Below are 22,913 nucleotides of genomic sequence, written 5' to 3' on the forward strand. Positions count from 1 at the left end.
GGCTCTCACAGGGCCATGCCCCTCAGCCAGGGACTGGCCTCAGGCTACGGAAGGACAAGGCTGTGGAGGCTGCCCTGCTTCAGCCCAGAGCCAATCCTGGCCCATGGCATTGGCACACACACCTGCACTGGTGGCTTTATAAACAGTGTCCAGCTGGGACTTTCCCCTCAGGGCTGCTCTCACCATGGCTCGCTGGCACATCCTGGCCTTGGCCCTGTGCTCCTACCTCGGGGTAGCCTGGGCTGCCACAGTAAGTACAAAGCTGGCTTTGCACCCTCAAGCTGGAGGTTTTCTGCTCCTGCCATTTGTCTTTGGGCCTGTGGGGGAATTGCTGCTGCCTCTCTGCTCCCAAGGGCACCTGCAGGACACCTGCACAGGCACAGCTCCGGTGGCACCTGGGGGCTTTCCACCAAGGGCACGGATGGGGAGGGTGGGATGGCAATGGGTGGCAGTGTGGGAAGCCAGAGCAGAGCAATGGATTTTCTCTTCTCCATGGTACCTCCTGTAGCTGGGTGTGGTGCTCACTGAGGGAGGATTTGTGGAAGGCGAGAGCAAGAAACTGGGACTCTTTGGGGGCTACGTTGACATCTTCAGAGGGATCCCCTTTGCCGCCCCTCCAAAGACTCTGGAAGACCCCCAACCTCATCCTGGCTGGGATGGTAAGGTCCAACTTCTGAATGCCTTTGGTTTGGGGCTTTATTCTTGATTCTCTTTCTTTTAGTTGGTTTTTCTCAAACTAAAGATGTTCTTGCCTGCTTTCATCAACTAAGCATGGCCAAGAAAAATCTCTTTGTCTCCTGAAAGGTCTGAGAGTCTGTGTCTAAATGTTCCCAAGAAACTCAAGTAACCCTGGGAAGTAACAAAACTCAGGCATGGCACCTGCACCTGCCTTCCCTATGCCTTGGCTGTCCAAAGCTGGTTCAAAAGGGAAAGACTCCCAGTTTGTCACTCCCTCATACCAGGCACAGTGGCTGGCAAGGCTTTGCTGCCACTTGCACTGGACTCACAGAGGAAAGGATGGGTGAGCAGACAACTTCCAACCAGAAAATGGAGCTGATGCCCTTAACTGGTCATCCTTTTTTTCATTCAGGAACTTTGAAGGCAAAGGAATTCAAAAAACGCTGCATGCAGTTGAAGCTGACACAGACTGATGTCCGTGGGAGTGAGGACTGTCTCTACCTGAACATCTGGGTCCCTCAAGGGAGAAAACAGGGTATGAGGCTCGAAGGGACCTGGGATGGGCTTTCCCACCTGCCTTGTGTGCACAGATTGTGCTGCAGCCTCTCTCAGCAGTTCTGTTCCACAGTGGGCAGCTGCTGAGCAGTGATTTTCAGGGGGAAAGGTGGGAACTGTGTCAGACAATGTCCTAACTCACCTTCACCCTGCTGGGAGGGTCAGCCCCTTGAGCAGAGCAAGGATGTACTTGCAGAGCATCAAGTCAGCTCCTGCCCAGGGCAGGTGGAGCAGTGCTCAGGGAGGGGATGAGGGATGGAGGGGCAGCACCTCCCAGCTCAGTGGGGGCTCACTCTGCTCCTGTTCCTCTCCTCCCAGTCTCTACCAAGCTGCCTGTGATGGTTTATATCTATGGCGGTGCCTTCCTGCTCGGAGGCAGCCAGGGAGCCAATTTCCTGGACAACTACCTGTACGATGGGGAGGAGATCGCCGTGCGGGGCAACGTCATTGTGGTGACCATCAACTACCGCGTGGGGCCGCTGGGCTTCCTGAGCACCGGGGATGAAAACCTGCCAGGTACCAGGGCCGATCCCTCCCTGGGACCCTGCCCCCGGTGCCCACTTTGACAGCTTGGCCGTGCCCCTGCTCACTGCCGGGGGGTCTCTGTCCCTCAGGGAACTACGGGCTGAAGGACCAGCACATGGCCATTGCCTGGGTGAAGAGGAACATCAAGGCCTTTGGGGGTGACCCAGACAACATCACCATCTTTGGGGAATCGGCCGGTGCCGCCAGTGTCTCCCTGCAGGTGAGTTATCCTCGTTGGTTCTGATCAGAGCCCCTGCTCTGCCAGTGGGAGAGAGAGACCCCTTGGCACTCATCTGCTTTCCTCCCCACTGCTGCCTCGTTAATGTCCTGCCCTGGCCAGCCCAGCAATGCTCAGCCTCAGTGCTTTGTAGCTGCTCCTCCTTCTTCATCCATCCCACCAGTGCAGCCAAGTGTCCTGTGAAGAAACAGCTTTTACTTTCCGTGTCCCCCTCCTCTGCTCCTCTTCTCGACATCTCACTTTTTAGCTTTAACTCCTGACACTGTTGAACACCACAAGACCTTGAAGCTTCCCCGGGACAGGTGCACACCCTGCAAGGCCATCCACCTGGTCTGGCAGGCCATGGTGTCCTGAGGAGTTCGTTCCGAAACCCCTCTTGTTTCCATTTTGCCCCCCAGACGCTGTCCCCAAAGAACAAGGGCCTGTTCAAGAGAGCCATCAGCCAGAGCGGTGTCGGGGTCTGCAGCTGGGCCATCCAAAGGGATCCGCTCGTCTGGGCCAAAAAGGTAACGTGCAAGTCGTGCTTGAAGGACTATAGAAACCAAAAAAGTTTTTCCCTAGAGGAGAGCATGGCTAGGAAGCAATTGGGCAGGAGCTGTGCCAGACAGCGCTGTGGAACTTTGCTGCTTTGAGATTAAAACCCCAGCTCTGCCTCTTAAAAAATAACCCCTGCCTTTGGGAGCTAACACTGGGATGTTTCTCTCTCTCTTCTGCCACAGCTTGGAGAAAAGGTGGGCTGCTCCACAGACAACACCACCGTCTTGGCCAACTGCCTGCGCCACTCTAATCCCAAGGACTTGACCCTGGCCTACCACATGCAGTTCACTCACCTGCCCAGTAAGTCCCCCTGCCCATGATGTGGTCTATCAGCCACCATGGGGTCCCCAAGTTCTTGGCAGGACTCAGGAGCAACTGCCAGGAGTGTTGAGGTGTTGCTTGTGCCCTTCAGAAAAGGGACATTAATGAGAGTCTTGCAGTCCCCTTTCTGTGGGCAGATGCACATTGCACCAGATGAACACTGCCCACCATGCAATGGCAGCAGTGGCTGGATTATCCAATCGCCCTGCCTTGGCCTCAGAGACACTGTTTGGGCTTCCTATTCTATGAAAACAGCAAGAGCAATCCCCGAAAACAGCTTGTAAACAAACAAAAAAGATCCTACCCCTGCTATTTCTATTTGAGTCGCTGGGTGGAGTGCAGGAACGCTGCTGCTTTTGTGCTAGGGGGATTCCTTTCCCAAGAAGATTCTCCTGGAGCTTCTGGTCACAAACCACAGCGTTTAGCCTTGGTCAGAACAGAGAGTGGCCAGAACACTGCAACAGTGCTTTGCAACTGCACACTCTGGGGCTGGCTGTCCTGACAATCAGACAACATGGCCAGGTGGGATGAGAAGTTCAGTTCTTTCCTATCTTTAGCTGGGTTTTTCAGAAAGGATTTGAAGGAGGAGAGGATTTGTGGATGTTAGCAGGTGGTATTTGGCTGGCAGACCTCTTGCTCTTCTCCTTCAGCCATAGTCATGAGGTTTACCCTGCATCTGGGTGACTTCCTGCCCATGCTGAAGTCACTGCTCAAGCTGTCATTCACCTCACCTTGTTCTTTCCTGAGCTCTTTGAGTCATGAGATATGCCAGAACACAAATCTGTGTTTGCTCACCTCCTAACAGACCCCATTCTTGTCTCCTGCAGTGCCCTTTGCGCTCACCCTTGCCTTCTCCCCAGTTTTGGATGGAGATTTCCTCCCAGACGTGCCAGAGAAGCTCTTTGCCAACGCTGCTGACATCGATTACCTGGCTGGGGTCAACAACATGGACGGGCACATCTTTGCTGGTGTGGATGTACCCGCCATCAACCGCCCGCTGGTGAAGGTCACTGCGTGAGTGACAGAGCCCTTAGAACCCTCAGCAGGAGACATCTGCTCTTCAGAGTAGCTCCCAAACCCCAAGGAGTCAGACTTGAGTGGACAGGGCACAGCCTTCCACACAGGATGTCGCTCCAAGCCTGGGTGCCCGGGCCTTTTGTTGCCAAGTCCAGAGCCTTCAAGAGAAAGGACCAGGCAAGAGCCCTGCCCTGCCTGAAGCTGCTGCTCAGTAATTAATTCATATCATTTGTCTTTTCAGTGACCAGGTGTACAATTTGATCAAAGGCCTCACCGTGGACAGGGGTGAGGCTGGAGCCAACGCCACCTACAACATCTACACACAGAGCTGGGGTGACAAACCCGAGCAGGAGGTCGTGAAGAAGACAGTGGTGGACCTGACCACTGACTACATCTTCCTGATTCCCACACAGGTGGCACTGGACCTGCACCTGCAGAATGCCAAGTGAGCAGCTCAGCCCTAGGGGTGTTGCACATGGGGCAGGGTGAGAGTGAGAATTGGAAATGGAAGTCAAAAATGGCCTCAGGATGTTTTCTCCTGAAACCACCCCATGTGAGGTGGTGCATGTGAGCATCTTCCAAGGCTGAATCTGTGGCCCTAACGGTGTTTGGGGTGTTGGTTGGGATTTGCAGCCCTTTTTCTGCTTTCTCCTTTCTCAGCCAGTCTCTTTGATTTCCCAGGAGTGGCAAGACCTACAGCTACGTGTTCTCTGAGCCATCCCGCATGCCCGTCTACCCCCGCTGGGTTGGGGCAGACCATGCTGATGACCTGCAGTACGTGTTTGGGAAGCCCTTTGCCACCCCTCTGGGCTACTGGCCCAAGCACAGGACTCTCTCAAAGGCCATGATTGCTTACTGGACCAACTTTGCCAGGAGTGGGTGAGTGATTCCCATTCCACATTTGGAGCTTGATGCAGCCCTTCAGGCTGCTGGTTTTGTCCAGGAACTTTTCAGGTTCATTCACAAAATCAGAGTGTTCCGTGTCTGTATTTCTTATTCCTGAATCCTGATATTGGTACAGAGGTTATGTCCCTTTGTGAAGCTGGGATGATACCAGTGGGGATGGAGGGAAAAGACTGCAGGTCGTGCACTCATTCCTGGCAGATAGAATTCCTATCCTATGGCTTTTCTCACTGTCAGATTCTCTCCTTTCCTCTCACTTAAAGCCTGACTTGAGCAGACAGTGTTCCTGCCAAAAACTTCAAAACTGAGCCTCTCTGTTATCTTTTTCTCCAGTGATCCCAACGTTGGCCATTCGGACGTGCAAAACTGAGCCTCTCTGTTATCTTTTTCTCCAGTGATCCCAACGTTGGCCATTCGGACGTGCCTGTTTCCTGGCCAGCCTATACCGACAAGAGCAAGTACTACCTGGATATCAACCACAAGATGACCAAGGACTCTGTGAAGCAGAACCTGAGGTCCCGCTTTGTGACCTTCTGGAACTCGGTCTATTTGAAGCTGCCACAGGTTGCTGACATCTCCCAGTCAGAGTTAATGTTGTGAGGCTAAGAAAGAAACACCTTTTAGAGATCATTAAAGGATTGCTTATAGCTGAGTGTCTCCGTTTCTCTGGTTTTTATGTCTCTGTGTTGGCTGTGACAGAGTTTTCTTGCTAATGTGAAGGTCAGGCAGGATGGAACATCCTGAGGGCAGCGCATGTTCCCTGGCTGTGACTGTCAGTCCTGGCCAAGGTGTCCTTGCGGCAAATTACATTCTCACCCTCACCTTCATACCCTTCATCTGCCACCTTTTGTGGCTTTAAACAATGCTGAGATGAAAGCTGAAGTTCTTAGGGAGCAAAACCTCATTTCAGTGAGAATTAACACCACACTCCTTGCATGATCAGAGAAATGTAGGTGTACGTGCGAGCATTTGCTCAGCTCAGAATAGTCCAGGCAGCACAGGGACAAAACAACCCACGGGGGAGGTGATTCTGTATTTGTTTACGGTCACAAGCCGGGCTGAGGAGCCCCAGCAGAACAGAACGAGCCCAGCCCGCCCTCAGGCCTCGCCCTCCCCTCAGGCCCAGCCCGGCCCAGCCGGAACCGTGGTGCGGCGGAACCTTCGTGCCGCGGTGCGCGGGGCGGCGCCGGGAGGGAGCGGCGCGCAGCGATGGCGGCGGCGCGGCAGCGGGGCCCGCGGGGCTCGGCCGTGCTGGAGCTGCCCCGCAAGCCGCGCCTGGTCTGCGTGGAGTACCCGGGGCTCGTCCGGGACGTCGGGGCCATGCTGCGGACGCTGGGAGGAGAGCAGGCGGTGTCGCGGGTGAGGGGGGCCGGGGGATATGGGGGCTCGCTGGGCTGAGGGTGAGGGGCGGTGAGACCGGCCCTGGGCAAGGGGATGGGGCGGGAGGGGGCCGGGGCCGGGACCGGGGCTGGGGCTTGGGAGAGCCTCCATGTGGGACCCTCTGTGTGAGCCGCTCCAGCCCAGCGTGTTCCCATGCGGGGCCCGTGGGTGGTTTGGGGGTGATGCCGCTTCCTTGCTGTCCCCGGGCAGGCATTCAGGCGGTGTGCAGTGAAATCATGGAGTCATAGAAGCGTTTGAAAAGTTCCATAAAGTTCATTCAATTCCACCCTCTTGCTGTGGGCAGGGGCACCATCCTTTAGACCAGTTTGCTCCAACCTGTCCTTCTGGGGATGAAGCAGCCACAGCTTCTCTGGGCAGCCTGTGTCAGGGCCTCCCCACCCTTATAGGGAAGAATTCCTTCCTCATACCCAGGATATTATATTTATAATTTATTTTTCCTGGTGTCCAGGATGTGAGTGGCTGCACACCCCTGCGATGTGGGGCAGGGATGATCCCCCTGGGGCTGTGTGAGGGGCACAGCCGGTGCCCACAGCAGCGTGTGGGGCTGGGGGCTGGCACAGGAGCACGGGGCTGTGTGGGTCTCATGCTGACAGGGGCTGTGCCCCCCTTGCTGACAGATCTACGCCGACCCTGCCAAAAGGCTGGAGCTGTATTTCCGCCCCAAGGATCCCTACTGCCACCCCGTGTGTGCCAACCGCTTCCCCACCTCCACCATGCTGCTCAGGGTCACCAGGAGGAGCAGGAAGAAGCAGCAGTTGGACCCCGAGGAGCAAATCCAGCCAGAAGTGCAGTTTGAGATGGAGATTCTTGGGATTGTCACCACTGTTTACAAATTTCAAGGTAACCCTTGTGATGTGGCTTAGAGATGAGTGTGTTTGCTGGGAAAGGGAAGTGTTTCCCCTCAAGCAGTTGAGGACTGGAAGGAAAATCAAACCTCCTTGCTGGATAAACCTTTGCATAAACTTGTCGGACTCCTGCTCCTGAAAGTTGAGTGTGAGAGATATTGTTGCATTCACACAAACTTCACAGTGTTTTAACTTTTGTTTCATACAGGAATGTCTGACTTCCAGTACCTGGCAATGCACTCTGGCCCTGATGGCAAACAAACCTCCATGTATGACAAAGTCCTGATGCTCAAACCAGAGAAGGAAGAGTTTTTCAATAAAGATTTACCTCTTTACATCCCACCACCCATTTTCTCACGGCTGGACACTCCTGTGGACTATTTTTATCGCCCAGATATACAGCACAGGTCAGTGCCTTTTCTCATGATACATCTTTCATGAGTTTCACCCTTTTAATTTGCTGTCTTGTGCTGATTTGGCACAACAGAGGCAAAAAACCACCAGGAGCTGCCTGGCAGTGGCAACCTCAGCAAAATTCCACTTGAGGATTTGCCAGGTGAGGGGAGCTGGGCATGAGGTGAAGATGATGCCTCTCCCAGCTCACCTCACACATTATGGGATGCAGGACACAGCTCCTGCCTGCTTCCAGAGGGCTGGAGCCAAGGGCAGGGTTTCCAAGAATTAATGCCATGTGTTCTGTGCTCTCCTGGCCTCCAATGGCTCTGCCAGAAGAACAATCTGGGAGATCTCCCACAAGAAACATCTTTCATTTTCTCACTGTTGGCCTTCACTGGTTCTTTTTAAAGGGAAAGAAGCTTCCAGACTGAGTGTGTGCCTGCAGTTCCCTCTTGCTTTGCCCCTGTCCCAGTGAGTAGCTGCAGTAGCTCCAGGAGAACAAATGCAGAGGGTGAAGCCTTTCCAACACAGATTTCACACAGATCATTCCTGAGTGCTGGAGGGTTTCCTGCCAGCCAGGGCAGAGCTCCTCTGTCAGTGTGCAAATGGATGTAGTTTAAAGGTTTTGGGATTTATTTAAATTTAAATTTTCTTTCTTCAGTGGTGCCATGAGTATCTTTTATAGTACCAGTGTGTGATTAAGGGAAGTTGAGCAAAAGTTAACCCAACCCATTGCTCACCCAGCTGAATCCCTTTTGTTTTCCCTGTTCCCTAGGGAGGGTTACAACAATCCCCAGGTGTCTGGTGAGAACCTGATTGGCCTCAGCAGGGCCCGGCGCCCACACAACGCCATCTTTGTCAACTTTGATGATGAGGAAATCCCAACTAAGCCCCTGGATGCTGCTGTGCAGAACTGGAAGAAAGTGTGCACCAATCCTGTGGATAAAAAGGTGGAGGAAGAGCTGAGAAAGGTGTGTGCCTTACTCCTGGTCTGAGCACTGGCCTGGGGAGGAAAAAGTAGATTTTTCTCCATAGAAATTTGTGGTGACTGTGAGTGACTGACACAAGTGTGAGTAGATGCTGCTGACACTGCTGTGTTCATTTCAGTTCTGCGAGTCAAGCTTTGAATCTGTGTCTTAACTCTCATTAAGCCCTACAAGTTCTCACATCACCGTCCAACAGCTCCTTTGGGGGGGCAAAGGCTCTGATATGGAGCTGAGTGCACTTGAAAAGCTGCTCTGCCTTTGGGAACCTCTTCCCACTGATGTGTGCCTGTCTGTGTGTCCTTCAGCTCTTTGGGAACCCTTCCCACTAATGTGTGCCTGTCTGTGTGTCCTGCAGCTCTCTGGGAACCCTTCCCACTGATGTGTGGCTGTCTGTGTGTCCTTCAGCTCTTTGGGAACCCCTTCCCACTGATGTGTGCCTGTCTGTGTGTCCTTCAGCTCTTTGGGAACCCTTCTCACTGATGTGTGCCTGTCTGTATGTCCTTCAGCTCTTTGGGAACCCTTCCCACTGATGTGTGCCTGTCTGTGTGTCCTTGCAGCTCTTTGAGGTGCGTCCCGTGTGGTCTCGCAATGCAGTCAAAGCCAACATCAGTGTCCATCCAGACAAGCTGAAGGTGCTGCTGCCTTATTTGGCCTATTACATGGTGAGTGGTACTTCTGTGAGCATCACCCTGCTCTTCCTGCTCCTTTACCACTTCTGAGGTCCTGCCACTACGTGCCTGAGCTTGATTTAATGTCAAGAGGCAGGGGGAAGGAAATGCTTTAGAACCAAAGTTGAAGCCAAGGTCAGGACCCCCATCCCCCCAAACAATTCTCTTAATGAGACACTTGAAAGGAATTACAGTTTGTGTACTCTGAGTTGGATTCACTGGAGAAATACCAAGAGATTCTCAGGAGCTCGAAACAACAAAACAGTCATTTTGAACTTTGGAAAATCAGAAAAACTTTGGTCACTCCAAGTCACTGTTCACCTGGCAGTGATAGCAGAGTTTTTCCACACAAGCACTTGGCTGTGACCTTGCAGGTTGGTTTGTAAAAGCACACAAATATTTGTGCTTTGATTGCCAAGTGTATAAATATATTTCAGTGTATAAATATTAGCATGGCAAGTGAGCAAAGAGCTGGTAAAACAAATATCTTTGGGCAATGAGGGAAAATATTAGACCTTTCCAAGGACCTTGCTACTGAAGGAAGTTGCAACAGTGTGGTGCTTTTTTGTAATTATGTTCCCTCATGTGTTTGTGCAGTTAACAGGTCCTTGGAGAAGCTTGTGGGTTAGGTTTGGTTATGACCCCAGGAAACACCCTGAAGCAAAGATTTATCAAGTACTGGACTTCCGAATTCGCTGTGGAATGAAATATGGTAAAAGGGCCCAACCCACAGAGCTGCTCTCTCTGCTTTCTGGTTAATCCTGGTAGTATTTTTCTTTTTATGTGTTTTTCAAACTCTTTTGCCATATTTCTGCTCTGATGAACACCTTTTGAGCTCCTTGCTTGCTGTAGTTCTTTTTAAAACTCCTGTAATACTTTCTTTCATAGGCAATAGCTCTTTCCTCATCTGGCACATTCTAAACTCTGCCTTTCCTCCTCCATGTGTTCCAAACCCAAGTGGGTGTAGCAGAGCATCCTCCTCCTCACTCAGGGGAGGCACCAAGCAGGAATTCTGGTGCTCACATAGCAGCTTTTCCTCAAGGACCTCATCATTTCCTGCAGGATGCTGAGTCTCAGACCTTGGATGTGGGATTCCCTGTTTTGATTTCACAAAGGACAAGTTGAGGAAAAGGAGTTTTTGATGCCATCTAATAAGTCCATGACAGAGCTGGGTTCCACTCATTGATATCAGATCACATTTCCAAGTTAAAGGGTTTTATTGATCTCTTCTCCCCACCCTGCTAAAACCAGCATATCCCCAAGACCAGCCTGCCCTTCCCACACCAGTCCAGCCCTTGTGTTCCTGAGCTGGGGATGTTCTGCAGAGTGCTTGCCCTCAATTCATGACTGGATTTTGGTTTTTTCACCCCTAGGTTATGCTGCTACTGACATGCCTGTGAAAGCAAAACGCAGCACGTACAACTACAGCCTGCCCATCACTGTCAAGAAACAAGGTATGGGCCAGAAGGGCTGCCTGGCTCTTCTGCTTCTCTGTTTGCCCATCCCAGTCACAGGTGGTGAAGCTGAGTTGCTGTGTTCTAGCTGAGCCAAAACTGAGCTTGTTTTCTGGTAGTTATATTGCTGCTGTTAAGCCAGAGAAAAATCTGCTGGGAAGTGTTGTGGGAGTCTGGCTGAGCCACAATATCTGTTAGCAGGCAGGAGGGGGTTCTGCAAGCCACACTGGGAATTCACTGAGGTGCAGAGAATAGGGGAGTTCTCTTTTCTGTGTCAAAAGAGAGTAGAAAAGGTTATAATTATGAACAAATGGGCTCTGGAAAAAGCTGCACAAGTCAGCACTTTTCCTGGGACTGTCCAGTAACATCTCTAAAGAATGAGCAAAGCACATGCTCTGTTGCTGGTTGGTCTGGTTTTGGTGAATCAACAGAGAGAGGTGACAGTCCAATATGAAAGATGTCCCTCATTAGGACTCTTTGTTTTCCTTTCAGGAAGTCACACAGTCAGTGTCCACGACCTGAAACAGGGGCTGGGTTCAGCTGGTACATCTGGGGCAAAGAAGCCCCCCTCCAGCAGGTATAAGCTGAAGGTAAGCATGACTTTCTATGCCAAAATCTTGAACTATCTCAGTGAAATGGGGATGATTCCTGGCTTATCAGTCGTCAGGGGATCAGCTGTGAGTGATTTGATGTGCTCAGGTTTGCCTGGGAAGCTCCCAGTTGGATATGGCACTATGGAAAACCACCTGAGTGTATTTTGTTACATGCTGCAAGGGGGGATTGCTGCTCATCTTAGATGTGAGGAGTATTTTGCTTCAGTTGATAAAATTGGAACTTCATGGGCAGCGAAGTGCAAAAATATCACCATGTCTTTATGAGGTCATGCTGCAAAATCCAACAGGGTGGAATAAATAAATAAATGAGTCTTACTATTCCTTTTTTCGCTGGAATGAAGCCCATGATGCACTGCTGGGCAGTGACAGGCTGCAGCCAGAGCTGCAGGCTGGAGAGGTGAAGTGTGTTCTCTGCCCAGCAGTGCTGGTGTGACTGTGGCTGCAGGGACATTTTGGGGCAATCCTCATTCAGTTTATCTTCTGCCACATACAGATCTATGCCTTAAAATTTGTTTTCTTGAAAGCACCATGTTCTTGAATCAGCCCATTGGAAGAACTTTTATTACAGCATAAAATGCACATGGATCCTTTCCTTCTTTCCTCCTCTTAGGAATCCGTCTACATTTTCCGGGAAGGAGCCTTACCCCCTTACCGCCAGATGTTCTACCAGCTCTGTGACTTAAATGTGGAAAGGTACAGCACCCTGACAGCTGAATCAGACAGATTTCAGAGCCTGTTGTTTATACCCTGTCCATTCACCCCTCTCCCCCTGAGCAGGAACATCAGAGGTGTTCAGTTGCTCAATAAAAACAGAAAAGTTTTTTCACACTTGAACTTCCTTTCCCATCTGACAATTACCTGGATAACCAACTGTGCTATTCCAGCTCAGTGAAGGGAAATGGAAGTAAAGCACTTTGTCTCATTTGAAACTCACACCTGAGTGCAGAAGATTAAGGTTTCCTTCCCTTTTGCTCTCTTCAGCCTGCAGAAGATCATCCATCGGAATGACGGCACCGAGTCGGAGTGCACGGAGCGGGACGGGTGGTGCCTTGCCAAGACCAGTGATGACCTCAGGGACAGCATGTCCCTGATGATAAAGCAGATCATCAGATCCACCAGACCTGGTAAGGATGCTTTGAACATGAGGATGTTGTACTTGGCACTGAGGTAGAGGTGTTCCTGCATCCTCTGTGTGTTCTTTGGGATGTAGCTCATTCCAGTGTGGGAGCTGAGGCTGCCGGCCTGCAGTGGAAATGTGGGCTGGCATTAGTGATGGCTGGGAGTTAAGGTCTTCTATTTCATCTTCCCAGTATCAAAAGCCCTTCGGCTTTTAAATGTCTTTTGCACAGTGATAATCAAAATCTTCATTCCGTTGATGGCATTTTACTTTTTATTGATATTATTGATTGACCAAGAAGTGAGAAAATTATTTCTGGATGATGCTGGGCCAAAGCAATAATATCCCAGTGAATTGGGTCAGAATGAGGCAGGAGAGGAGGCACAGCACTGCAGCTCTGCTGCTGTTCTGTCTCCTTCCTGGACTGTGGAGTTGGATTGCTCTGGGCTTGATCAAATTCTGTTAAGATGAGCAATATTAGCTGTGCCCTTGAGGCTGCTGTGAACTCCATTGCAAATGCCCCCAGGCTGCACTGAGAGAGGCATCACAGTGTCTTTCTTTCTTCCCAATTTAAGCTCTTTTCTCAAATACAACAAGCAGTGAAGATGGCAAAGAGCAGCTGGCATACGAGTCTGGAGAGGATGAGGATGATGAAGAGGAGGAGGAAGAGGAATTCAAGCCTTCTGATGGGAGTGAAAATGAAATGGAGACAGAAATTCTGGACTATGTGTGAACTCAGTGAGCAGTATGGCTGCTGTGCACAGAACTGTCTCTGCTCTTGCTCCTTGAGATTCAAGGGTTCAGCAGCAGGATCTAGGAAAAGCAGAGCTTGTACTAAGCTGATGATGTTCTCTCTGGTGGTGGGCAGCATTCTGGGTGTTTGGGAGCCACTGCTGCATTTTCAGAATTGCTGGCTGAGAAACCCTCCAGCAAGCTCAACAAACTCCCAAGAGCGAGCCCAGAATCCAAACCAGCTGGAAACACACCTGAACATGGGAGAAGCTGCATTCCCAGATGTCTCCATGTGTGGGAGTGCACTCTCTCCAGGTTGGTGGCCATGTGGAAAATAGAAGAGGTGCCTGAGGAGATGCTGGGAGAAGAAACAGTTCAGTGCTCCTGGAGTCCCTAAGGCAGGTTCTGCCCTTCTGCTTGTCCAGAGGGAGTGAAAATACTGAGCCATGCCTTCAGCACTGAACCTTGCTGGTCATCTTGGAAATAAAGCCAGCAGGAAAATACATTTTCTGGCAGTGAATAATTCCCTTCCTGGGTGCGGTGTTTGTTGTCCTCATTACCTGATGCACTTCTCAGGTCTGTTTTGACTTCCCCAGCTAGCAGGTAACAAGGATTGAAGGCAGCTGGCAGAGGGGCAGAGCTTCAGCCACTGCCAGCTGCGTTGCTCCCACCACAAAAAAAGCCCCAAAAATTAAAGAGCTACTGGTATTTTCTAGATCTTGTGCATTCCCCAGTGTGTTCTGAGCACACCTGAAAGCCAAGCTCTTTTAAAAAACAAGTTAAGACCTCCTCTTCTCCACTGAGGAGAGCCTGTTACAGTTGCTTTCAAAGCCGTTACTTGTAGCAAAAGTGGTAAAACCCAACAAATTATAATTGCAAATACAACAGTTTCAAATAACAGGTTCAAAGGAATGAGGTTCATTTCAAAATTGAGCCCTGGTCCCTCAGCCAAAACACCAATTTGTCAAAATAAAGTTCAACCCCCAGAGTGAACATAAAGTATGAACTCCCCCACAGCCAGGCCCATCCCTCTTTCCCCAGGAAGATGCTGGCATTTTGGGGAAGGAGAACAGGACAAGCCCTGCCTTGAGGCAGAGACGTTTGAGCATCAGTATTTTATTGCAAAGACTAATTACATTGCTGTGTACAAGTCACACCGGGCAGTGTGCTCCTTCATTGAAGTGGTACAAAATACACAGGGTACAGCCAGTCCCCCCGCTGGGAGGGGAGGGGACAGTCCCAGGGTGGGCAGGCACGGAGCAGAGGGGTGGTGCTGGTGCCCAGGGGAAGGGGCTTTGGGCAGGGGGGAGGCAGGAGGCTGCCCGTGCGTCAGGGAGCCACGAGCTCCCATCATGTGCATCATGGGCAGTGCTGGGGCTGGAGGAGCTCCGTGCCAGCCACGCTCACACCCAAGCAGCCTCTTCCTCACCAGCCCCAGCCCCTGGAGGGTGCTCCCTGTCCTGGAGCAGGGGAAGGCACCACAACCACCTGGGAACGCTGACGGGTGGGAAACGGAAAAGATCTGCTGGAATGACGAGCTTAAAAAACAGAGACGGAGGCAGGAGCAACAAAAGGTCCCCCTTTGGTTAGTGTTTCCTACAATGGTTAAAACAGGCATCTCTGCCCCTGCTCGAGCAATTAGTGGTAGAGAATTTGGGAGGGGGGGCTGGCAGGGTCTGCGCCCTATGAGCACAGCAAGGCTGCTGCTGCCAGCGTCCCTCCCAGCAGCCTTAAATACCAGGGGGACACAGGGCAGGGACTGGGCTGCAGGGCAGGGGAAGGCTGGATTAGTAAAATGTACAAGTTTACCTCTTCTATTTACAACCAATAAATACTGGAAAAAAAAAATCAGTAAACTTTTTTGTTTTATACAAAAAAAAAAGTCTCATTGCTGCTTCTCCCATGGTCAGTGTTTGAAAAAGTCCGGTTAAAGCCCAAGGTGAGTGGCACTTTCTGTGGGTCAGGCAGTGGCAGCTGGGGCACCTGGAGCACCTTGAGCTCTCTGGCCCCTCTGTGCCCACACAGACCCAAAGTCTCTATTTACACAGTTTCACACAGAACTTTGCTCTCCTCCTCCTCAGGCTGGCAGCGCTGGGGGCACAGCCTGAAGCTCCCCCTTGGCAGAAGAGACACTGGCATTTGATCTTTGGTGCAAGTTTGAACTGGCCCAGTCCAGCTGCAGGATGTGCTGGATCGGGAGAGGAGCGAGACCATGCAGGCTTCCAGCTGGGGAGAGCACGAGGCACCCAATCCATCGTGGCACGGCCACAGGCTCCTCCACGGGGCTCAGCACTGGTGCAGGGCTGCATCCTTCCAGCTCCCAGCCCAGGGCATCCGTGGCTTCTCCCAAAGGAACGACAAGGACAGGCAGAGCTGTGCAGTGGTGGCAACGCCAGTGATCCCAGGGAGGACAGACATGGAGGTAACACTGGGAAAGAGACTTGGCAGCCCCTTCCAGGGTGATGGTGGCTCCTGCTCTGCTTTGTCACAGCCCCTCTGCAAGTCACTGCTCCTCGGCTCGCTCAGACACAAGGCACCTACGGCAGAGGCGGGCTCCAGCTCTGGGCTGGCCGGGCTGGCCGAGTGTCGCACCGTGGAAGGTTAAAAAACAAAACAAAACAAAACAAAATAGACAAATCCCCCCCACTGCTGCCTTCCTGTGTAGAAAAAAAGACCTGATTGGAATGGGGGCTTGTGCAGAGAGAGGCAGAGGCCAACACCAGTTGCCCAGCTCTCAGCTCTGGGTGCGGAAGGAGGTGCACGGCCGTCGCCCGTGGGTGAGGGTCACTCCTCTGCCCTGCAGGGTGGCACAAGGAGTGGCCACAGCCAAGCCCGGAGCAGCTGCCCCCAAGGCCCCGTCGGTGATGGGTGGCAGTGGGGCTGAGGCTAGAAGATGCCCTTGGCGATCTTCAGGCCTTTCTGCTTCATCCTGGGCAGGGTGGAGCTGGAGCCGTGCTTGATCTTCACCCCCTTGGAGAAGCCCCGCTTCTTGAGCACAAAGTCATAGTTGGCAGCGGAGTTCATGGCGTAGAAGACGTTGGCGTTGTCGGGGATCTTCAGCTCTGGAAGTGAACAAGGATGAGGGTCAGTCAGGTGCCCTTTCCTTGAAATGGGACCAGAGTGGGGCTAAGGTTTGTCCCCAGGTGCTGGGACACCTCCTGCTGTCACCTCTCATCCCAGCTCTAGCCCGGTGCTGCCCAGGAAAGCCCCTACAGCCCAGCACACACACACACCTCTCTCCTCCGAGATGATCTGGACAAGCTCATAATCTTCAGGCCGGTCCCCATCCAGGTTGTGTTTGGCCATGGCCTTGCGAATAACCACGGGGGTCTTGTCCTGGCTCGTCACCTGTGAGCACAGAGTGCTGTGAGCTCAGACACTGCTAAAGCCTCCCAAAACGTGCCATGCTCACATCCAAGCAGCACAAGCCACCCACCCCTCCCTGGGGATGTCACTAACCAGGATGCTCTTGTACATGTTGCCGTTGTCCACAGCCAGGCTGACTCGGATGATGCAACAGTCGTCGACCTGCTGGTTGTAGAGGGGCAGCGAGAGTGAGGAGTAGCTGGAGATGCCGGAGACCGAGCGCTTGTGAGTGCGGGAGGCCGTCACCGGCGTGGAGGAGACGGAGGAGGAGGAGGCACTGCTGGAGCCTGAGCCGATGCCTGACGTGTCCAGGGAAGAGAGGGAGGTGGATTCCCAGAACTGGAGGGCAGGGAGGAGAGGGGATGCGGAGGACACAGTGGGTTTAGCTTCTCCATCGGCCACAGACGGGGCGTACCAGCGCTGGGGGAGGGAGGCCAGAGGGATCTCACTGACCTGTGACAACGGGGGACCGACACAGCTACAGCCACCGGAGGCACCAGAGCCTTGCCGTGCTGCCGGAGCAGCCCCCGGGCCCCTCGCCTGCTCCCCCCAGCCCCAGCGCCAGGCAGAGGTGGGACAGTCCCCACAGCATGGCCACAGCGGCCCTGGACCCCTGGACCCTGCCAGCTGCCACGTACCTTCTTCTCCTGGCAGTCGGGGGACTCAGGGATGAAGCTGATGTTGATCTCCTCCACGTCAGAGCTGCTGGAGCCGGCAGAGGTGACACTCACTGAGTCAGTGGCATCCCCACTGCACAGGTACTGCCCACACTTGAGCTGGTCGAAGGATTTCGAGTGGGAGCTGCCGCTGGCACAGGGCTCCGTGCTTGGTGGCTGCCGGCTGCCAGGAGAGAGGCGGGGCAGGTGAGAAGGGAGCAGGTGAGGCTGCATTTGGCTGGCAGGACAGTGGCCATGCCCAGCTGGTCCCCTGCAATGTCCAGCCAGAGATGCCCCACGCTGGCCCCACCTCCCACCAGGGACTCACTCGCTCCATCTCTTGATGATGCCTGTGTTCTTCTTGGCCTTCAGCGTGTTGCTGGCTGACTCTGACAGCGGCTCAATCTCACACGACAGCCCATAGCTGGGAGGGGAGAGAGGAGGGTTTGAGATCCCTGTGCTGCCACCAGGTGTGAGGGACAGAGAGGGGAGCAGGGGGCAGCTGCTGCTGTCAGAGGAAACGAGTGGTGAGACCTCCCTCTCACTCACCTCTCGGCCTCGCTGAGCCGCTCCAGGCTGTGGAACCACTCCACAAACTGGTCCTCCTGTGTGAAGCTGTAGTTGTTGCAGGCTGACTGGAGCAGCTTGATCTGTGCAATCACTTCGAACTCCTGCAGCAAAGGGAAGCCATGAGACCAGAATGCCCTCCCACAAAAGTGAAGGACACAAAGGAAAAAAGGAGAGGGATCAAGTCCTAAGTGACTGGCACAGCCTGGGATTGCACCAGGCCAGCCCTGCTGAGCAGCTGCCAGGGCAAAGCTCTCACCTTCCTTCTCTTCTCAAAGTTGATCAGCCCACCCTGGAAAAGAAAGAGATGAAGGTCAGGAGCAGGCAGAAGAATACTGCTCCCTCCTCTATCTCTATATTGCTGCCACTGCAGTGGGATTAACCCTGCTGAGAAACAGTAGCCCATTTCCTTTGGAGAGAGGTGGATGGGCAGTGTTGGATATGGGATGTGGGATACAGGATGTGCAGTGTGGGATACAGGATGTAGTGTGGGACACAGGACACAGCCTTCCTTTTATCAGCCCAGGCTCTGGGAGGAAAGGGAGGACAGGGAGAGGGTACATACATCCAGGAAATCCTTCATGGCCGTGTCCAGCATCACCAGGTCCGTCAGGAAGGTGCCAAGGTAGGGAATGGTGCCCTGCATCACACCCTGTGGGGACAGAAGGGACAGAGGGGTCAGCAGGGCTGGGAGCAGCCTGGGCAGCTGCTGGGGAGGGGCACAGGGACAGCCCTGCCAGACTCACCATCTCTCGCTGCTGCTGCTGCCGCTTCTGAGCCCTCTTTGGGTTGATCTCCAAGGTGGCAAACTTGGATGTGCCCTCCTGGATGGTGGGGAGAGGTGGGATCAGCACAGGTGGGAAATGGCACTAATACCTATTAGCTAAAATTCACACCCATTTTCATTTATGTAACTTTCATTGTAGGAAAGAGGAGGGAATCAAAGCTTTTCCATGGCTCACAGAGAGGAGAGTCTTAGTGGACAGGAACTGCTGCTCTCATTTATGTACAAATGCCTCCCTAATGGGATGTGTTGTTCCCTTCTGCATTTTGTTTCTTCTCAGTCCCTAAACCAGAGCTAGGCTGGGATCTGTGGAGAAGTTCCACATGGAATAAGGGCATTTTTGCTGCAACCTTTCACCAACTCCACCACCCCACCGGGAATCGAGGACTTTGCACTGGACTAACATGCAGCTGCCTCTGGGGACAAGCTGTCACCTGGTGTTCTGGATCCCATCCCAGTGCTTATCTGTTCCCTGAATTGATTTGCCAGCTCCAAGTAGTAAGTTTTGGGGAGAAACAGAAATTACAGCCTTGATCTGAAAACCCTGCCTGCTCCCCAACTCAGCACACCCTGCCTGCACCCATAACTGTGACTCCAGCAGCTCTGCCAGGGATTTAGCCTGTGGCTGGAACACCATGGAAAGCTGAGCTGCCTGTCAGGAACAGGGCAATGAGGGTTCTCCTTCCCCCTACCTTGATGAGAAGCTCCCGGCTCAGCGAGTGGTTGTTCTCATCGGAGAAGATCTCGGAGAGCTCGTGGAATGTGCGGAAGCTCTCCCTGCACAGGGGGGACAAGGGGAACAGTCAGCAATGCTGCCATGGTGGGGTTTCCTCCTTGGGCTCTCTTCTGCTCACCCCAATGACCCCAGTTATGCTCAGCTCCAGCTGGGCCTTGCTGTTTGGGAGCTATTCCAAGGTGTTTCACACAAAAGGGTGAGGCGTTTTTATTTCCTCACCCTCCTGAAATCCCTGACATCTTACACTGGCCCCTGGGTTTTGGGCACACTCCAAGAGGCAATGCTGGAGCTGAGGTGATCCCATAGACACATCCAAGTGCCACAGCACATTATTCCCCTTGGAAGCAGCCCTGCAGGAGCTCCTTACCTCAGGACCTCATCCCAGGTTTTCTTGAGCCGGTGCACGGCGTTGCACTGCAGGGCTGAGAGGATGGCTCGGAGGGAGGAGAAGTTCTTCAGGATGCGGCACTCCTGAGGGCAGACAAAGAGATAACAGGATTTGGGTTAAAAAAAGCTGGAGGATCTGCTGGCATTCCAGCAGGGGAAAAAGCTCATCCCTGGGGTGGAGGTGGGAGGGCAGCTGTCCTACCCGAGCCACTTCAATCCACCGCTCCACCACTTTGGCCCTCTGCTGTGGCTTCAGGGACCTGTCCCCAAGACAAGTGGCAATGACACAGTTGGCCACGCTGTTGAACTGGGAGACCGTGGCACGGATGGTGGGGGCCAGGTGCTCTTTGCCCTTCTTGTCCCTCTGGGACCAGATGCAGCCCAGGCAGTGGTAAGGCACCACTTTCTTGAACAGCTCCTGGAAGATAAAGGGATGGAGAAGGGTTTCTTGGTGTTCTCTGAGGAGAGAACAGGCAAGAAGGAAAAAGGATGGAAGAGTCAGGACCGTGCCCAGAGCACCACTGACCCAGCTGGTGGGTGACTACTCACAGCATCCATCAGTGTGAACTGCTCTGCCACCATCTCTGGGGAGAAGGAGAGGAAATCTGGCTTCCCATCACTGACCCCATTCTCTTCCACCAGCTGGAAGGTGCAGCTGCTGTGGTCCACAGCTGCAGGAGACAAGGGTGAGGCTGAGCACTGCAGTGCCCACACCAACCCGCACCAACCCCTTGCAGACACCTTCATCCCATCTAGCTTTGCACCTCCACCAACAAGGCTCAGATAAAAGGATAGTCATTTTAAACCTGGTGCAAGTGTCTACAGAGGATTAAAGGCAGATTAGCTAATCCACTTAGAAATTCCACTCCTCCTGCAGTTGGATTGGCTTCCCAGTGAAATCCCATGTAGAATTCACAGGTGTTCAGCCACGTGGCTCAAGTTTTGAGACCCTCGATGCCAACCTGCACCATTCCCTCCACCTGCAGCCCCAAATGAGCCCTGCAAGCCAGGGGAGCACCCCACCTTCTGCCTCGGCCTCGCTCTGCTCCTGCTGCTGGAACTGGGCCAGCAGGATGCGGGCTCGGCGCTCCAGGTCGGAGCCGGGGATGTTATGGCGCACGTAGGAGATGAGCTGCTTCAGGCAGGCAAAGTCGGGGGGCTTGCGGAAATCCTCCGAGTACTGGTCCAGCCAGGCCCCCAGGATGGAGGAGATGGTGCTGCAGGAAGGGGGAAAACACAGGCAAAGGGAATCAGGTGCCAGGAGAAACCACAAGCCCAGGGGCAGCGCTGGGATGACAGATCCCTCCCAAAGAGCTGCCAGCACAGCACAGGCAGACTTACTTCTTCAGCTCCATCCTCTCATCCACAGTGTGCCTGGCGTGGTCCCCATTCGCCTGCACGTGGAGTTTGCCATACCTGGTGGGGCAGAGGGGAGCCAGTGAGCACCCTGCACTCTGCTGCCTCTCAGAGCAGCCTCTTCTCCCTCCACATCACCCCCAGCTCTGCCACAGGGTCAGGATGAACTTGCTATGCAGTGCCCTGCTCCCCTCCCTCTGCCACAACCTCCCCACTACAGGAAGGGAAGCAGCCAGCACTCGCCACCTCACTGGAAGAGCTCCAGCTTTCCATAAAGTTCTGTCCTCCCTGCCCTGTCCCAAAACCCTCACGCTGATGGAGCTGGGAGAAGCCACCAAACCCCCAAGGCATTGCAGTAGAAGATGCTGGGGCTTTCCTGGCCACCCCCAGCTGTGTTTTGGGGCTCACCTGTTCAGCAGCAGGTCCAGCACTTGCTTGGTGGTGGCGAAGGCCCGGTAGGTGCACAGGAAGATGGTGACATAGGTGGAGTCATTGCCCTTGAAGGCTGAGACCAGGTACTCCACCAGCTTCTCCAAGGTCCCGGCTTTGATCGTCCGCACCTTGCACGTCTCGTAGAGGTTTAAGGCTGACTCATTCTCAAACTGCCAGGACAGGAGCAGAAGTCAGTGGGCTGGGTGAACACAGACACCATCAAGTGCAAAGTGTTCCCAGCAGCTTCACAAGGTCAGGTCTAGGCTGGGATCCCCACAGGATTTTCCTTTCCTGGGAAAGAAAGGCTGAGTCTCCTCAGATATCAAACATCAGCAACCCAGCTGAGAGGACCTGAGCACTTGGCAAACCCCAGGAAAGGCCTCAGGGTTGCCAAAATCCAGATACAAATCGGAGTTGCCCTATTTTTCAAAACGGGGCTGTGCAGATTGTTTCACCTGTACCCCTTCCCATGCAGTAGAGGGCAACTCCCACTCCCTGCTCCCAAATCAACACATGATTCCCGTGGCAGGGAAACATCTGAATCCTGCCCCGAGGCAGGGGGGAGCCCCCAGCTTACCCCCAGCCAGCGCTGCCCTTTGTTGGCCGTGTGGTGGAGCTGCACTTTCCGGAGGGATATGCTGTAGATCACACCATCCTCCAACTCTTCTCCAATCTCCTGTGTGGAGCTCTGCATGGAAAAACAAGATACACCATGAGATAAGGGGAGCAAAGCATGGCAGAGACGCTTTTGTGGCTCCTGTGAGGGATCCCAGCATGCCAAAGGCAGCAGCTGGCTGGCAGGGAGTCTCCCTCACCTGCTCAGAAATGCAAACCAGGTGACACCAGGGTGTCTGGCTGGCTGAGCCTGCCCACAGTGGAGCCAGGACTTTGGGAAGCTGCTCTTGGTCTGTCCCACATCCCCTGGCTCCATGTCTCAGCCCTTCAGCAAAGTCAGTGCAAGGTGGGACCCCTCACAAGGCAGGGAAGGGGACAGTGACAGCACAGCCCAGTGCCCTGCCCTGGCTGCTGCCCTCTCCTGTGAGGTGACATTCTGATCTGAGCAGAATCTCAGTGATCTGAACCAAGCACCCTGGTGCACTTCCCTAATAAATAATAATAAAAATAACAAAAATAATAAAAATAATAATAAAAATAATCCCTGTCAAACCAAGCTGCCCACGGCACAAGGCAGAAATCCAAAGCTCAAAGCTGGGGGTAAATCCCAGAGATCTGCACCAGGGTGGGATCAGGCACAGCCAGGATCGGTTTGGACACAGGGTTCAGGCACCTCTGGGTGACAGGCACCCATCTCTGAGGCTCCCATTTCTGCTCTGGAGGATGGAGAGCACCAAGAATTTGTTGAGGAAATGGGTGATGCTTCTCAGGGCAGGTCCCCAGACACAGGCCTCCCCCAGCACCACACACCAGCGCGGGCTCAGCAGCAGCTCCGGCCCCACAAGGACAATTTGGTTCCCTCCTCCTCCTCCCTAACCACGCTCTGCTGAGTCAGTGCCTCCCTTAAGGAGATTTATCCAGATCCTTTTAAACACTGCAGGGATCTCCCCCGCCCTCCGTCCCCCTCACCAAATGGCAGGACATGGATGAACACACACCAAAACCCAGAGCTCAGCAGAAGGAGAAA

General features: G+C 53.3%; 3 protein-coding genes across 8 annotated transcripts in view; 2 read left to right on the plus strand and 1 right to left on the minus strand.

Moving 5' to 3' along the window:
• CEL (carboxyl ester lipase) lies at window positions 1-5,413 on the plus strand. Its single transcript, XM_074556202.1, has 11 exons — window positions 1-250; window positions 509-659; window positions 1,091-1,213; window positions 1,552-1,749; window positions 1,848-1,978; window positions 2,395-2,502; window positions 2,716-2,833; window positions 3,682-3,868; window positions 4,113-4,316; window positions 4,553-4,750; window positions 5,170-5,413. Exons 1-11 carry the CDS (start codon window positions 185-187, stop codon window positions 5,372-5,374), a joined length of 1,689 nt encoding a protein of 562 aa, XP_074412303.1. The 5' UTR covers window positions 1-184; the 3' UTR covers window positions 5,375-5,413.
• Window positions 5,414-5,939: 526 nt separating this feature from the next.
• Window positions 5,940-14,908, plus strand: GTF3C5 (general transcription factor IIIC subunit 5). Its single transcript, XM_074556554.1, has 11 exons — window positions 5,940-6,133; window positions 6,793-7,015; window positions 7,229-7,427; window positions 8,192-8,387; window positions 8,960-9,064; window positions 9,668-9,782; window positions 10,444-10,524; window positions 11,017-11,114; window positions 11,749-11,831; window positions 12,120-12,262; window positions 12,831-14,908. Exons 1-11 carry the CDS (start codon window positions 5,984-5,986, stop codon window positions 12,986-12,988), a joined length of 1,551 nt encoding a protein of 516 aa, XP_074412655.1. The 5' UTR covers window positions 5,940-5,983; the 3' UTR covers window positions 12,989-14,908.
• RALGDS (ral guanine nucleotide dissociation stimulator) overlaps window positions 14,088-22,913 on the minus strand; it is a 54,630-nt gene continuing 45,804 nt past the window's right edge. For 4 of the 6 annotated variants that reach the window (XM_074556551.1, XM_074556552.1, XM_074556549.1 and 1 more), the window contains exons 2-18: window positions 21,849-21,959; window positions 21,248-21,441; window positions 20,825-20,899; window positions 20,507-20,700; window positions 20,033-20,154; window positions 19,686-19,901; window positions 19,464-19,567; window positions 19,053-19,137; window positions 18,323-18,400; window positions 18,142-18,228; window positions 17,836-17,868; window positions 17,559-17,680; window positions 17,338-17,433; window positions 16,992-17,193; window positions 16,447-16,806; window positions 16,221-16,335; window positions 14,088-16,049 (exon numbers count right to left, since the gene is read on the minus strand). In XM_074556551.1, coding sequence (XP_074412652.1) covers window positions 15,874-16,049; window positions 16,221-16,335; window positions 16,447-16,806; window positions 16,992-17,193; window positions 17,338-17,433; window positions 17,559-17,680; window positions 17,836-17,868; window positions 18,142-18,228; window positions 18,323-18,400; window positions 19,053-19,137; window positions 19,464-19,567; window positions 19,686-19,901; window positions 20,033-20,154; window positions 20,507-20,700; window positions 20,825-20,899; window positions 21,248-21,441; window positions 21,849-21,959 — 2,370 coding nt within the window. In that variant the 3' untranslated portion in view covers window positions 14,088-15,873. The remainder of the gene's footprint in view (window positions 16,050-16,220; window positions 16,336-16,446; window positions 16,807-16,991; window positions 17,194-17,337; window positions 17,434-17,558; window positions 17,681-17,835; window positions 17,869-18,141; window positions 18,229-18,322; window positions 18,401-19,052; window positions 19,138-19,463; window positions 19,568-19,685; window positions 19,902-20,032; window positions 20,155-20,506; window positions 20,701-20,824; window positions 20,900-21,247; window positions 21,442-21,848; window positions 21,960-22,913) is intronic. The other 2 variants (XM_074556548.1, XM_074556550.1) reach the window with 2 other exon arrangements.

This window comes from Zonotrichia albicollis, chromosome 21, assembly GCF_047830755.1.
Source record: "Zonotrichia albicollis isolate bZonAlb1 chromosome 21, bZonAlb1.hap1, whole genome shotgun sequence".
Lineage (NCBI taxonomy): Eukaryota > Metazoa > Chordata > Aves > Passeriformes > Passerellidae > Zonotrichia > Zonotrichia albicollis.

Excerpts from the sequence above, each read along its gene's own strand:
- CEL (XM_074556202.1), top strand. The coding sequence starts at position 185 with ATGGCTCGCTGGCACATCCTGGCCTTGGCCCTGTGCTCCTACCTCGGG. Across the intron at positions 251-508 it reads GGGTAGCCTGGGCTGCCACA|CTGGGTGTGGTGCTCACTGA; the intron begins GTAAGTACAAAG and ends TACCTCCTGTAG. Across the intron at positions 1,750-1,847 it reads CGGGGATGAAAACCTGCCAG|GGAACTACGGGCTGAAGGAC; the intron begins GTACCAGGGCCG and ends TCTGTCCCTCAG.
- GTF3C5 (XM_074556554.1), top strand. The coding sequence starts at position 5,984 with ATGGCGGCGGCGCGGCAGCGGGGCCCGCGGGGCTCGGCCGTGCTGGAG. Across the intron at positions 9,783-10,443 it reads TCGCTGTGGAATGAAATATG|GTTATGCTGCTACTGACATG; the intron begins GTAAAAGGGCCC and ends TTTCACCCCTAG. Across the intron at positions 12,263-12,830 it reads CATCAGATCCACCAGACCTG|CTCTTTTCTCAAATACAACA; the intron begins GTAAGGATGCTT and ends TCCCAATTTAAG.